The sequence below is a fragment of the Rosa rugosa genome, chromosome 3 (genome assembly GCF_958449725.1).
Source record: "Rosa rugosa chromosome 3, drRosRugo1.1, whole genome shotgun sequence".
Lineage (NCBI taxonomy): Eukaryota > Viridiplantae > Streptophyta > Magnoliopsida > Rosales > Rosaceae > Rosa > Rosa rugosa.
This window is the reverse complement of record NC_084822.1, coordinates 21,912,414-21,928,645: the sequence shown is the minus strand read 5'-3', so window position 1 is coordinate 21,928,645 and position 16,232 is coordinate 21,912,414. Positions and strand designations below refer to the sequence as shown.

The window sequence follows — 16,232 nt, the reverse complement described above, 5'->3', positions numbered from 1 at the left end:
ATTTAACTGCAAACTATAGTTGATATTAGTAGGCATTCCTGAGTAAATGACTACATATATATATATATTTACATGACATGTATATTTATGGGTAGTTTTGTTGATTGAGGAAAACAATATGCACGATTGTGCTCTTTTATTGTTTTGTGTTGTGGCTTTTCGGAAAACAAATGTTGGGGAAATGATTTGTTTCTATTGTTTGAAAAGCATTGAGATTTGTGTAACATTTTGAGTCCTGTGCGACTTCTTTAATGTTTTATTCCGAGGAACTGAGAGGTCCGAGGAATTAAGGTCAGATGGTGACCTTAGGTAGTATATCGAGTAATCACGTCTTTGGCCGGACGAGTAGTTACGATTTCAGTTAGATCTCTAGTCTGTCTGCCAGTGTATCTTATGGAGCCGCTAAGCACGAGCACGGCACGGGCCCGACACGCTTAAAAGCGGCTGGGCACGGCCCGAGCACGTTAGAATAACGGGTCGGGTTAGGCCTAGGAATATTTGCCCATTGGCCCGGCCCGGCCCGAACCCGTAATGGGCCCAGCGCCCGAGTACGACATATTGTGGGCCGGCTCGTTACAAACACAAAATTTCATTTTGTTTTCAAAAATATTAAAAAACCACAATGATGAGATTTGAATATTAGACTTTTTTATTTAAAATCTCATGACAATTCCACCAATGCTATTTCTTTTATGTTATCAAAATAGTGAAATAAAACATTAATAAAGACTAATCTCATAATAATACAACTATAGAATGAAGGAAAGAATAATATGATACTAAATCTTCATTATATTAATAAAGATTAATCTCACAATAATATACTAAAGGGAAAATTTCGCAAACAGTACACCAAGTAAAAGCCACTAATAATTCTTATACACAAAGTTTCAAACCAAACATTTCGGTACACGAAATTTGAAACTCGACCCACTATCAGTACACGACGTCAATTTTTGACACCAAAATGTCCATTATGCCCTCAGTTCTTTTTTTTTTAAATAATTTTTTTTTATGTTTTTTTTTTTCCTTCGTTTTTATCTCTTTCTTCTTCCTTCTTCCGGGCTCACTCCCTCACTCGATCTTTCGCCGTCGGGGACGGCTCTGTTCCCGACAAGGCCTTCGGCTCCGGGATCTCAATCTGGCTAAGCGGGGCCCACGAGCTTCAGTTCAACAACTGCGAGAGAGCCAAAGAGGCCCAAATCCACAGGATCGAGACCTTGATCTGCATCCCAACTTCCGACGGTGTTCTTGAAATGGGTTCCTCCGGTTTGATCAGAGAGAACTGGGGGTTGATCCAGCAAGCCAAGTCGTTGTTCGGGTCGGATCAGCCCGACCTGGAAACAAGACCGCTCGAGTTCATCAACCGGAACTTCTCCATTTTTGACATCGGCATCATTGCCGGCGTGCAGGAAGAGGATCACAGCTCATACAATGACGACAAGAAACATGTTTTTGGTTCTAGTAAGAAGAAGAACGGAGCTCCGATCCCAAACCCGGACTTCGCAGATTCCGACTGCCAGATGAAAAGAGCGCCGAAGAAACGGGGCCGGAAACCCGGGCTGGGCCGAGACACGCCGCTCAACCACGTGGAGGCGGAGTGGCAGCGGCGGGAGAAGCTCACCTCGCAAGGGCGGCGTTGGAAGCGAGGGAGTGAGCCCGGAAGAAGGAAGAAGAAAGAGATAAAAACGAAGGAAAAAAATAATAATAGAAAAAAAAGGATTATTAAAAAAAAAAAGAATTGAGGGCATAATGGATATTTTGGTGTCAAAAATTGACGTCGTGTACTGATAGTGGGTCGAGTTTCAGATTTCGTGTACCGAAATGTTTGGTTTGAAACTTTGTGTATAAGAATTTTAGTGGCCTTTACTTGGTGTACTGTTTGCGAAATTTTCCCTATACTAAAAGCAATATATTTTGAATTATTTTTTTCTTTCTTTATTTCTTTCTTGTAGTGGAATATAAAAAATTATTAGAAAACTAATCTTAAAAAGCTAAGATTGAGAAAAACATTGTAGAACTTAATTTATTTGAATTTTCTAAATAATTAAATAAAATTATTTTTTATTTATTCAAATTAAGATTTTAAAATCGTGCTTTATAGTGGGTAGGCACGAGCACGGCCCGTTTAGTGGCCCGGCACGAGCATGGCCCGACACGATATGGGCTCGGGCCATGGGCCGGACCGGGCTTAATATTTAAGTAAATGGGCCGGCATGAGCCCTGCACGATAATAAATGGGCCGGCCGAAGCACGACTAGGCCCGCTTAAAATGGGCCGGATCTGGCCGGGCCGGCCCGTTTGCCACCTCAACTCATGAGTATGTGTTTTAAGGAATCAAGGAGTGAGTTGCTTTCCTTATTTACGATTTAGGAGAAATCAAGATGTGAGTTGCTTTCTTTATTTCATGTTGATTGAAATCAAGGAGTGAGTTGCTTTATTTTTTTACGTTTTGAAAGGAATCAAAGAGTGAGTTGCTTTCCTTTATTACGTGTTCGTAAGGAATCGAAGTGTGAGTTGTTTCCCTATTTTTAGTGTGAGTTGTTTAGTGGTTGTTTTGAGTTACTCATACAAGCTTTCATAATCTTACGGGGTTTGTTGTGTGGCAACCCGGTGCACTATTCAATGGTGTAGGGTTTAATCCTGCAGGTCAGGATAATCGTGGCTGAAATTGAGGTAGTGTCTTTGCAGCTTTACGATAGGAAGCCATTTTTGTGACTTTACCATTGATAAGACTTTCGTTGTGTAGTAAGCTCTGAGGAGCATTTACATTATTCTATTTTGTTGTGGTAATTTAATTCACAAAATTATGTAATATATGACTCTATGGAGCGGGTCTGTATTGACATAGTGGGTTTAGGGCATCAGTATGTACTTGGTTTAAAAGGAAAAAGTTTTCCAGGTATTTTGTATTGATGGCTGAGTGATGAGCTAGCATCACATTATGCACTGTATTTCAATTTATTATTTGAAACTTGTTTGTTATTTAGGTAAGAGCAATCTAAAAAGGTTTAGCCTGACTGAGTGAAAGCTCAGCCCTTTTGATTTATTTTGGTTAGGTGTGGCACGAGTGTTGAAAAATGTTACACCCTATACCTAAATTTATCGGTTTACTAATCATTTGGACGGTAAACGACAATTTTTCTTACTTTTATCTTCGTTTCGATATTTTTAGGAGCCTGAAAGTTGATTTTTTTTTTTTTTTACATTCATCTATAACTTCATTTACAAAAGTTGCAGAAGACTTTAAATTGAGTTCGTCGGCATGCGACACTCTAAAAATTAAAGTTTGTATGCAAAAGTTATGGTCTAAAAAGCTACTATAAATAGCAATTTTTACCCAAGTAAATTTTCATTGTCACCCAAAGACCCTAAATCCTTATTCTGTTTTCTCTCGACGCAACCTAGATTTCTAACTCGACTCGAACCCACAACTAGACGGGTTGTCCGCCATCCGATCACCCTTGGTTGTTGTACCAGCCCAGCACTATTCGGTGCGCCTCTCCATGTTCGTTCGATTTTCGGCCATCCTTTCTTCCAACAGTCGCTCATCTAAGCAAAAAATATTTTTGCAGGCTGCGCCCTTGACCTGACTTTTCCCACTACCTCAAACTGCACCACCACCCGAGTTTGAAAGCCCTCGGTGCCTTCTTTCTAACTGTACAAGTCTCGTTAATCGAATTGGTGTGAGGAGGACAAATCGAGAAATTGAAATTTAGGTTTTCCGGAGTGTTCGAGGTAAAATCTGGTTTATCCACTCATTATTATAGATGTTATTGTTGAAGAAAGTGTTAGGTTTGTTGTAAAGATTCATTTGGGATAGGTCTTGCTACCCGATTCAACGGTTGGGATGGCAGTACGTGGGGTCCATGTGCAGCCACTTTTGGTGGCATGTGGGGGCTGTGTGCAGCTCACGTGGCGTGTGGGGGTTGAAATGGCGGCGAATGGGAATCACGTGCAGCCACTTCTGTTGACGTGTGGGAGTGTGTGCAGCCGATTCTGGCCTTCTGTTTTGGCTAGTCCAGTAGAGCTTGGCGTTAGAAATTTATGGATTTGATTTATGTTGAATTTGGTGAGCATCGGCTAATCGATCGGAAATTTTGTATTTTGGATTTTCGTGTTACGATTCTAGAAAATCCAATCGTTGGATACTTTTCGTTTTTTCTTAAGTGACGTTAGGATAATTAGGTTGACATAACCCTTGAAGTTTGAGTCAATTCTAATGTGATTTCGGATCTTTGACGAATTATTTTTATGAGGGGTTTTAGGGTTTCATTTTGTAGTTGTATTTAACTTTGAAACCTTCAATTTATTCTTTACGAGTTAACGTTTTGTACAGGACAACATACTGAGTCATCGCTCGATGAGCAGCTCTATGCCTGGCTCATTTAGCCATATATTATGAGTGGACGTTTATGTAAATTAAACGCATGCAATTCCTTTTTCTCTTAAATGTTTGTATTATGTCTCATTCACATATTTGAGTAGCGAATTTTGGTTGAAACTATTTTGGTGAATTTCATACTTGAGTTTGATTTCTTGATTGGTGTTTATATATTTTTCTCCGCACCTATAAATTGATTTTTAATGAATATTTGTTAAGAGTTCAATCATGATTTCCGACATTTACCTTGGTTGATTTTGATTATGCTTATTGAATTTCTTTATTGTTGTCGGAATTGTTCTTGTGTTGCGGATTTGAGAATTTATGATTGTGGTTTCATTGATTTCATGATTTGTTATGTGAGATTTTGGGAAAGTATGTTTCTGATGATTTCCATAGATTTTCTTTTAAATAACCATACATCGGTTATGATATAGTTATCCTGATTTGCATGCTTTTGCTTTCCCTTATCATATGTTCAGTCTTCATAGTGATGTGATAACCAATTTTGTGGTGGAACTATGAAAGCCTAGTATTCGCTCCGTCTTGGTGGCGTGACGATATGAGAGTATTAGGAGTATTTGATTTGCTTGGGAGGATGTTACTCGAGCCTTTGTGGCTGTTTATAGTTTGATAATTTTTCATTCTCCATTTTCCCATATTTGACCAATGAGGCAAAACTAATATTGTTTATGGTTTCTAAAAGTTGTTTTCAGTTTTCTCAACTGGTTTCATTAATTTGATTTGCAGCGTGGTTTTAAGATTATTATTTTTGTCCACTCATCCTAATGTTTTTCTCTAATACTTTTCTCTAGGACCAACGTTTTCAAATGTCCAGTTTGCAGACTAAACTAGTTTAGATCGGGCCTACTTGGAGTTGAGTCATAGTTATCACCACTTCTTCCGTATTGTAGGATTTGTTTATCCTATTTTCATATCTTTGTATATCCTGTGAATTAATTTTTTCTGATTACCAACATCTTGTATTAATTGTAGATTAGCCTGGGAGGCTGTTACTCGAACCTTTGTGGCTGTTTATAATATGGTGGATTTTTCTTTCCTTGTTTTCCCCATATTTGACTAGTGAGGCAAAACTAGTATTGTTTCGAGTTTCTAGAAGTTGATTTCAGTTATCTTCGGCCTCGTCAACGGGCCGGGTCGGGCCTAGCGGGCTTAGAGCTGGCCGGGCCAAGCTAGGCCGAGCTTTATTGTAAATTGCAAGATCCAAGCTCGTCCATATGAAGCGGGCATCGCGGGCTTTTTTTGGGCCAGGCCTTGCGGGTTTTTTTCGGGTCGGGCCTTGCGGGCTTTATTTACAAATAATTATTTAAAGATACTAATTTTTTATAAACCTATATTTATATATCATACACTCCAAAAAGCAACCTCCATGAATTCAAAGAAAATGAGAAAACCGACCTGTCAAGCCCCAAAATTTGGAGGTGAAAACTGTACTTTTATTAAGTCGAATTGAAATAAAGAAAAGCTTCGAAGTACACTTTAGTTCACTTGAAAAATAAAAACTTAAAATAATAATAAATAAATAAAGTCTCATAAAAATATAATATGATCCAACAACGAAATATTTCACAATATCAAAACAAATAAGGTCTGCAAACAACAAGGCCACAAAACAAACTAAGTAAATTGGTGGATATCACAGTCTCCCCCCCTTAAAAAAAATTTCGTCCTCGAAATTTGACGTACATTTTGTATTCCTTTCCCAGCTATAGCCAACACCCTTTGTCTCTTGTTCACCTTATTCTGAGTGAAGAAAAACTTAAGACGTTTGTGGTTCGTGAAAATTCCATATTTCTCACCTTGTCCTCGTGCAAGAGCACACAACCATCTCCTTTATGAGATGCATCAACATATATTATCTAGTGTCATAATTGCAAGAGTTTTAAGGAAGAACTAGAACTAGAGTAGTCACCAAGCATTACTTAAATTGTCTACTCTCGATTGAAAACTTACAAGAACTAAGCATTCTACTTTCAAATAACTTCCCCGCGAAGGAATAGTCATACAAATTTCACAATCTAAGTCTAAAGGTTTCAATTTGAGCTTAGTAACAAACAAAAGGAGGACAAAAGAATGAGTAGATCCTATATCAAATAGAGTAAGAGTAGGATGTTCGGAGATGGAAATGATACCTGCCACCTCAGATGGCAATGCTTTAGCCTCATTCCTTGATAGTGCAAAAACTCTTCCTGAAGTCTTGTTATTGGTGTGAGTATCCTCCTGACCATTCTTAGTGTCAGGGTAGTTTTGTATGAAGTCTGACAATTGATAGTGCAAAAACCCTTCCTAAAGCAAGCACCAGTGTTTCTATGGCATAACCCAACATGCTTCTTCCCACAAGTCTGACAAGTTTGCGAGGTACTCCTACTTATGTCACCCGTTCTAGGCCTCTTATTTCCTCCAACCTGATTTTGGACCACTACTTGGCTACCACTTTCACATGGTCTCTTTTGTATTGAACCCTTATCTTTGTCAATTATCTCTCTAGTTACCACTGGCACATCATGCTTAGCCACAATTTGAGCTCCTTACCACTTCTGCGTATGTACGCAAATCAAGGACCTCCACAGCTCTCCTGATATCCGACCTAAGACCTTGCACAAATCTCCTTGCTTTGCGCTCCTCAGTATCCACAAAATGTGGAGGAAACCTTGATAGTGACTCAAACTTCCTCTCATACTCTGGGTAAGGCATTGATTCCATTTTCAACAACAGAAACTTAGATTCCTTGTCTGCTCTCAATGGCTCAGGGAAATACTTATCATAAAATAACTCCTTAAATCTTGTCCAACTAACTGGATTCACATCAATGTTGTGGGCTCTACGCATAGTATCCCACCAATGCCTAGCATCCTTCTTCAGCATGTAAATTGCGCAAGTAACTTTATGCGCATCAATACATTCCATAAGCCTGAAGATGCTATCCAACTCATTAACCCATTCTTCAGTAGCAAGTGCGTCTCCGTGTCCATCAAAAGCAGGTGGATTATTTTTTCTAAAGTGCTCAACCACTTTGTTCACTCCTCCAGCACCTTGTTGCATGTAGTTTCCCCTAGTAGTCATCATCTCAAAGAAATCTTGCATAGCATTAGGGCCACCAAAACCTTCTTGTAGTCCATGTTGGCCTCTGCCCGACATGACTAGTTCCTAGTTCGCAAAATATAATAACAAACAAAATCCAAGAGACATAATTAAGTGCAAGTCAAATTAATAACTAAAACAACCCAAACAGAGAAGAGCTAGGACAAGTAAACAAAACCAAAACCTATAGACTTGGCAGCAAACTAGTTCCCACTACCGACTATTCCTAATGTCTGCAAGTTCGTTTGGCTTTGATACCAAACTGTCACGCCTCAAAATTTGGAAGTGAAAACTGTACTTTTATTAAGTCGAATTGAAATAAAGAAAAGCTTCGAAATACACTTTAGTTCTGTGATGCCCCGAAAATTTGCATTTATTTTCCGAGGATTTTCCGGAATTTAAATTGTGGGTATTGGATGGTTTCGTGGCTCGTGGACGGAGCGGAAGTGTTTCGGATGAATTTGTATTCGAAAAGTGTGGATTTAGGGGGGGTTCAAGGTTGACTTTTGATACGTTGAGATTCTCTGAAAACTTCCTTTACGAAAGTCGTAGAGCGCATCGATACGAGTTCGTGGGCATGCAGAACGCGAGAATCGGAGTTCGTATGAAGAAGTTATGGGCTTCGGAAAAACTTTTCATTTTGGTATAAAAGGACGAAATTTTCCGGAAATTGCAAAGAAGGCCAGATTTCCAAAAACGGAAACCCAGCTCTCCCCGAGCCCGAGTCGCACCAGCCACTTCGCCGGCGTCGTTCTCGCTCCTCCGGCCACCATTTGCTTCGATTCAAAAGTGGGTTCTCATCGCCTCAATCCCCTCTAGAGGTCTGTGGAAGTATTGAAGAGAGATTCGAGCTGTGGAGGGAGCTACATCGACTGGAAGTGGCCGCTTCGGGGATGAAATCGCCTTGATCGGAGTCGGAGATTCCGGCCACCCTTGCTGGTGGTTCTTGAGGGCTTTTGGATCTTGGAGGACGTTGATGCTTCCCACAAGGTGGCATGCATCGATTCAACTCGTGGAGGCCGAATTTTGGAATTGAAATTCTAGGGTTTCAATCGGTCCGGTTTGTTCTAAGGTAAAATTCGATCGATTGGTTTATAATTGGACTTTGTTGTAGTTATGAAAGTTGAAATTGGGGTTGAGATGAAGAACTTTGGTGTTGGAAGTTTTGTCAAATTCCGAGTTTGGTTTGGCGGCGGTGCCGCCACTGTGGTGGTGTTTTCCGGCGGTTTCTGGCCACCTCTTTGATAGTTTCTGTTCCTGAGTTCGATCTACTCGTCGATACGAGCATTTCGATATATTGTTTGTAATTTTTGGAGATCGTATGAGCATGTTGTGATTTTTACGGTTTCGTACCGTTCGATGTTTCGATCCGTGAGGATTTAAGCATCGGATCGACTTGTGGCTTGGACACATCGATCGTGGAAGTGTTCCAGAGACTTTGGGAGGTCTCGGATGTGGTTTCGCCTTGATTGGCGTCACCTTGGGAATTTTGGTTCGATTTAGGGTTTCGAACGTTATTCCTTGTGATTCGTTAACTGAATCAGAGTTGTGTTTCCTTAGGTACTTGACGAAGTATTCTTTGGACGGCTATTGTGATTGGCTGCTTTGTTCTGTATTGAAGACGCAGCGGGAGTTTCGAGGTGAGTAATCTCACAAGGTTCAATTATGAACGGATTTAATTGGTTGATTTTGATTTGCTTTCGAAATGAACTATAGATGATATTAGTAGCATTTCTGAGTGGATGACTATGTATGTACGTATATATATATATATATATATATATATATATATATATATATATATATATATATATATATATATATATATATATACATACATATGTTTTCATGTTTTGGTGGGTTGTGGATTGATGAAAACAATATGCACGAATTAATGCTTTTTATTGTTTTGTGTTATGGCTTTTCAGAAAACAAATGATTATGGAAATGGTATTTGTATTGTTTTGAAAAGTGTTTGAGGAATTGAGAGTCACAGGTTGTGATTTCTCCTTTTGGGTTGATTTAACGTTTTGATCCGACGACCGGTGGTCTGAGGATGTGAGAGTCACAGGTTGTGATTTCTCCTTTTGATTTGATTTGACATTTGGGGTCCGGTGCGACTCGTTTAATATTTTGATCTGAGGGTCAGGTTGGCCTAAAGATCCGGGGTTGCAGGTTGCTTCCTCAGGCAATGTATATCGTAAGGTTGAACCTTGGCCGAGGTGACAGGTTACGATATATTCAGTTAGAGCTCTAGTCTGTCTGCCATGGTACCTCATGGATCTAAGTAGGTTACTTACGATTACTGGGTACGTATGTGTTTGTCTAGGTTGGACCGATTGATGTGTTTTGTCCAGGTTGGACTGATTTAATGTGTTTTGTCCAGGTTGGACTGATTTGACGTGTTTTGTCCAGGTTGGACCGATTCAATGTGTTTGTCCAGGTTGGACTAAAAGAATCATATGCTATTTGTTAGGTTAACAATAGGTATGATTGATGTGCGTATGTGTTTTATCCAGGTTGGATCAATTTATCATATTTGAATTGTTAGGTTAACGATTTATATGATTTTGTCACGGTGTGACTTTTGTGAATTCCTTTTTGGAAAAGTGTATTGTTTTGGGAAGCATGGTATGTTTTCCTTATTCTCGAGTCGAAAGGTTTTCCTCGTGTTGGCGTGAGTTGTGCGGGCTTTTATCCCGTAATTTGGTGTGAGTTGTTTTGAGTTACTCATACGGGCTTGCAAAAGCTTACTGGGTTTGTTGTGTGACAACCCGGTGCACTATTCAAACGGTGTAGGGGTTAATCTTGCAGGTCAGGAAAATCGTGGCTGAAGCTGAGATATCTTGTTGGCAACAGAACTGGTAGGAAGCAATTTGATTTGCTTTGCCATTGTTATGACTTCCGCTTTGTAGTAAACTCTGAGGAGCTTTTACGTTTTATCTTGTTGTTGATAATTTAATTCGTAAGCTTATGTAATATATGACTCTGTGGGCGGGTCAATATTGACATAGTGGGTTCAGGGCATCAACATGTATATTGTATAAAGGGAAAAAGTTTTCCAGGTATTTGGTATTGAAGGCTAAACGTTCACGCATGTATAATTATGGGGTTATATATCGATTTTTAATTGTGTTAAAAATCAGGGGCGTGACAAGTTCACTTGAAAAATAAAAACTTAAATATTAATAAATAAATAAAGTCTCATAAAAATATAATATGATCCAACTATTTCACAATATCAGAACAAATAAGGTCTACAAACAACAAGGCCACAAAACAAACTAAGTAAATTGGTGGATATCACACGACCGTTGGATGAGATTATTACAATAAATTATGAGTGTGGTAAAAAATTTAGCCAATTTCACCATATTTTTGAACCAGATCGATTTGGTCAACTGTCGTCACTTGTATGTCTTCTTGATTGACCGATGGCGTGACGACTGCGAAACGTGCTTATTCTTTCACATCACGTTTGTAAATATTCTATCGATGGATGTGCGTGGACATAAGATAAAAATTTCAATTTTAATTACAAAGACGTTGGCCTATATCACTTTTCCTTCTAAAATTGTATGACTTATACATTGCATTTAAATTGTTGAGGTTCATTCTAAAGCAACCATGAAGTGGAAAATGAATTTAGAGAAACCAACCGCTCGATGGAGAGATTGTAATGTTTTATGGTGGCTGTAAAAAATTCAGTCAATTTGGTTCTCGTTTCGAATTCAATCAATTAGGTCAAACTTGGTTACTTTTATAAACCTATATTTATATATCATACACTCCAAAGGACAACCTCTATCAATTCAAAGAAAATGAGAAAACCGACCATTGGATGAGATTATTACAATAAATTATGAGTGTGGTAAAAAAATTAGCCAATTTCACCATACTTTCTAATCCGATTGAATTGGTCAACCGTCGTCACTTGTATGTCTTCTTGGTCATTCCAATGAGCAACTTGAGGCGAGTCTTGCACAAGAGCCACCCTTCACAATTTTTCATGAGCAAGAGTCTTTCTTTGACCAAGTGGAGCCTATTTCAAGAGAAGAAGTACATATCAAGCATCTTGAGCAAGAGTCGTTTATGCAAATTGATGATTATAGTGATGTTGATGTACAAGAAAGTGAGCTTGGTTATGAAAGTTCCAATGCAAGTGGGGTGAGAGACTACACTTCGGAGGAATGTGTGCAATATTGGATATCTAAGCTCCCTACTGGAGGGGAGATACTTGAAGATGATTCCGAAGAGGAGGATGACTTGTCTAGTGAGGAGGATGCGGAGTTTGAAGTTATACACCATAATCCCTTGTTCATTGAGGAGGATGCGGAGCTTCAAGTCATATATCATAATCCTTTATTCATTGAGGCCGATATTCCCATGGAGGAAGAGAGTCCTTCACTACCTTGTGATGAAGAAGTTGAAGAGCCAAGGAGTTTCTCTCCTCCTACATCCAAGGAGATCCATCATGACCTTCCCAAGGTGGAGAGTAGAACATTGAACACTTATGTTCTTAATGAGAGGATTGGGATCAAGGTACTTTTACCTCCCAACCCACCATTAAGTGGTCAATGTTTCTACAATGAGGTGATGGATTGGAAAGGAAATGGAGCACTTGCACTCACCCTTTCCCATCACTCTCAAGAGCTTCTACCACCTATTGTTCATTTGAGCATCATTTCTACACCACTTTTAAAGGAGAAGGCAAGGTTGGCTCCTAGAAGAAAAATTGAGAAGAAGAGGAAGATTAAGAAGCTACACTTTTGGCCACCAATTGATGTTTTCTTGGATAGCTATTGGTCTTGCCTCTATGACACATCAAGGAGTCCATTTTCCCCAAACAATAGGGTGGTCGCACTTGAGAAGTATCCACCTTGATAAGATCAAGTTCTATGGACCGGCAATGAAGTCCTTGAACAAAGCGCTCGCTAGGGAGGCAACCCTAGCACATCATCGGTAGTATTTCTTCCTTTATAGTTTATTTTTTTGTGGTGAATAAAGCTTTTTGGTCATTTTGGGAAGGATGGGAGGTGTCCGGAGTTGGAAATGTGAAGGAGAATTAATTTGGTAGTGAGCAGTTTCTATCCAGAACATTAAGTTGAATTTAGGCTCATAAGCTTCATCTTGTGAATATGCATCGGGTACAAATGTCTCTTGATACATGCCCATCTTGTACTCACACTCTTGCATAAAATCCGGGCACTCAAATCTCAAAGAGCACTCAAAAGGTGAATGCCACGGAGAATTACACAAAGCACAAGTTTCATTGCAAGAAGACATATATAGAATCCACCGCATGAGAATTCCACTCTTGATGACCTCCACCATAGAAACTTTCTTGCTCAAATCCTCTTGGGTCTTCCCATCCATAGCTCCATTCATCCATAGCTCAATGTGATAAGAAATAAGCACCTATGAGTTCCCAAAACTAAGATTAGTAACCAAAAAATTAGAAAATATAAAATTAGAAAGTAAGCAAACAAAATAAACAATTAATTAATTAAAATTTTTTTTAATAAAGAAACAAAAATATGCTAATGTCACCTAAAGAACCGATTCACCAAGGGATTAAGGCTATTAAACCCTAATCCTCGGCAACGGCGCCATTGACTTGATGCATAAACTCTCGCAAGCGTACGAATCGTGTCAAGATAGGGAAGTATTAAGCCCAAAATTATCGTACCACGGGGATTAGTGGCTAATCCACAATCCTTGGATAGTCGGAACTAAAGTCACTAAGCAAATAAAGGAAAGTAAAACAAATAAAAATGTTAATCTAAGGCACCAAGCCTTAGCAATGCTCGGCTTTGATTTTCACCAAAGCCTAATCAAAACTATGAGCCGGTGGATATGCACAAATGAGTGGAAGAGTTCAATATTTTAAGAGTTGATTTTAGATTAACAAAAAGTAATAAAATGTACAGCAACTAATAAAAATGCAAAGAAATTAATAACAGTGTAAACCAAATAGATGGGAATGTCGGGTGTTAGGGAGGTTCCTTCAACCAAATTCTATGTGTCGGAAGCTAATCTAATATAGATGCAAATCTCCTACTTTGGCGGTAGTCGTATCCAAGGCGGTTAAAGGCTCAAGGACCGAAATTCTCTTTCATGGTATTCCTACTCCGGTTCAAGGGTCGTAGGAACTCACTTGACATGAACTAGAGCTGGTTCAAGGGTCCCTAATTTACATCAAGAGGCCTAGAGATCGATCAATTAGACCACTAAGCGACCCGCCCGCGCAATCCCGCAATGGGTGTAAATCACCATGCTTATAACCCTTCGAATACGAAATTGAAGGTTTCTAGCTTAGGAATTAGAGGGGGTCAAACCTCTAACTCCGTCCTAGACATGCTCAAAATACACACCCTAGAGTTGACTAGGCTCCTAGACATGCATTTTAACTCAACAAAAATAGATATAAGCATCCATCATATGAAAATTGCATCATTACATTAAATTAAACATCTTTTACACAAAATTTGGGTTAGGGACACAACCCTAACCCCCAACAAGAAAATTACTCACAACCCATATGAACATCAAAGATACAAAATTCATAGGGAAAAGAGTATAGAAGTGTAGGAGAAAACAAGAATAATCACAACTAGATAAAAAGCTAGCATGACTAGTCTTGAATTACAACTCCAACAATTACCCAAGTCTTGAATCTTGTAGAGGTAAAGGCCTTTGATGAATCCTTGAAGCTTTAGGTGAGTAATTCTTCAATTCTCTAAAATAAAACTAACAAAAATCTGGAAAATAGAGAAGGAGGAGAGGAATGAGAGCAGCCCAAAGGGCTGCCCTGTTTTTGGTGCGGCGCTGCTGTAGGTTGTCCCCTCAAATTGTGGTGTTGGGTTCTATATATATGTGGCTGAACGTGCTTGTGAGGGCAAGAAGAGAAAAAGCTTGGAGGTTAATTAGATGGAAGGCACGTGTGCTGCTTGGTTTGGCAAGAAAGTGACACACTAAAAAAAAGCGCGCAATTTAACCCTGCAAAATGTAGTTGTCAGTATAGAATAACACACCCATATGAACATCAAAGATACAAAATTCATAGGGAAAAGAGTATAGAAGTGTAGGAGAAAACAAGAATAATCACAACTAGATAAAAAGCTAGCATGACTAGTCTTGAATTACAACTCCAACAATTACCCAAGTCTTGAATCTTGTAGAGGTAAAGGCCTTTGATGAATCCTTGAAGCTTTAGGTGAGTAATTCTTCAATTCTCTAAAATAAAACTAACAAAAATCTGGAAAATAGAGAAGGAGGAGAGGAATGAGAGCAGCCCAAAGGGCTGCCCTGTTTTTGGTGCGGCGCTGCTGTAGGTTGTCCCCTCGAATTGTGGTGTTGGGTTCTATATATATGTGGCTGAACGTGCTTGTGAGGGCAAGAAGAGAAAAAGCTTGGAGGTTAATTAGATGGAAGGCACGTGTGCTGCTTGGTTTGGCAAGAAAGTGACACACTAAAAAGAAGCGCGCAATTTAACCCTGCAAAATGTAGTTGTCAGTATAGAATAAGTAGGGATCGTTCAAGCCGGGGATTGAGGGTACACCTGTAATTGCAAAAACAAATAAAGAATTTATACAAGTACAAAGTATTATTTACAAAAATAAAACAAAGAAAAGAAATATATAGAAGTAAACACAAATAAGGGGGTTCTAAGATTATAAAATTCAAAATTAAATAAATAAAATAAAGAAAATGTAAAAACATATATACAAGGGTGGAACACAAGGAATAAATATCAAAACCACAATCATATGCATGAAATCCAATTACAATTCCTATAGTTGATTTTCTATGTCATGAGAAAGAATTTGACCATGTGAAACGTTAGTAAGCAAACGATTTCCTATATTTTACTTTCCTTGAATAATTGAACATGCAATCATAGTCTAGAAAGCTAGCTAATCAAGAACACATTCAACGCATGAAGAACAAAGAAAGGATGTCAACCAAAGTGCACAACCCAGTATGAAAAAGCTAATCTATTTGCAATCCTCCTTAATTGATTTCGACTTTTATCCAAAGCCTTTACTACTTATGAAATAGGTTCACAAAACTATTAGGTGAATTGTTTACCTAAATCTAGCTCCAATTACATGCATATATCCTAAGTTGGCCACCAAAGAACATAAACATGCAAAAGTTTTCTGTAATCCAAAATCAATTAAGCAATCTCACATAAGCAACATAAAAATCAACACATAGAAATCACAACTTTATTTCAAAACATATAAACGGGCTTTAAACTTGGCCCTTAACGTCATGTTAACTAGAATTCATAACTTTACGAATCAAACAAAGGAAAACAAAAGAAAGTATGAAATACACCGTACGTGAAAGATGAATGACAAAGCCTTGAGATGAAGAACTTGAAGATCCTTGAAAGCAAGCAATCTTCTAGGGACGACACAGGGGTGGTTGGCGGCTAGGTTCTTGATGTATTCCATGACTTCTTCTCCTCCTTGGTTGAGACGCAGAGCTTCTGAAGACTAGAGAATGGAGAGAATTTTTGGTGTATGAAAAGAATGAAAGAATTGGTGTGTTGTGGTGTGGTCTATGCTCCTATTTATAGGAGGATGGCAACTTAGTCTCCAAGTCTTCATGAATCTTCTATTAATTTCCTAGGAATTATCTGCTCATGCCACACAGCTTCAACCAATCAAATAATGCCACGTCAGCTTTGCTATGTCATCCAACCAATCAGAAGTCTTCAAATTAGCACCTTGATTCT

At 38.8% G+C, this 16,232-nt stretch overlaps 1 protein-coding gene, 1 long non-coding RNA gene and 1 pseudogene across 2 annotated transcripts; 1 reads left to right on the top strand and 2 right to left on the bottom strand.

Annotated features, from left to right (window-relative positions):
• The window catches only part of LOC133737432 (glutamate receptor 2.2-like), a 65,802-nt pseudogene that overhangs the window by 24,547 nt on the left and 25,023 nt on the right, over positions 1 to 16,232 (bottom strand).
• Positions 1,068 to 3,028, top strand: LOC133735632 (transcription factor MYC4-like; the record flags this gene model as incomplete). Its single annotated transcript, XM_062163027.1, has 2 exons — positions 1,068 to 1,638; positions 2,991 to 3,028. Coding segments are annotated over 2 exons (609 nt in total), but the record flags the coding sequence as incomplete, so codon positions are not given.
• LOC133735192 (uncharacterized) lies at positions 13,937 to 16,006 on the bottom strand. The gene is made up of 3 exons (XR_009858833.1): positions 15,835 to 16,006; positions 14,648 to 15,047; positions 13,937 to 14,485 (listed from the first exon to the last, which is right to left on the bottom strand). It is a non-coding gene; the product is annotated as an uncharacterized LOC133735192 (long non-coding RNA).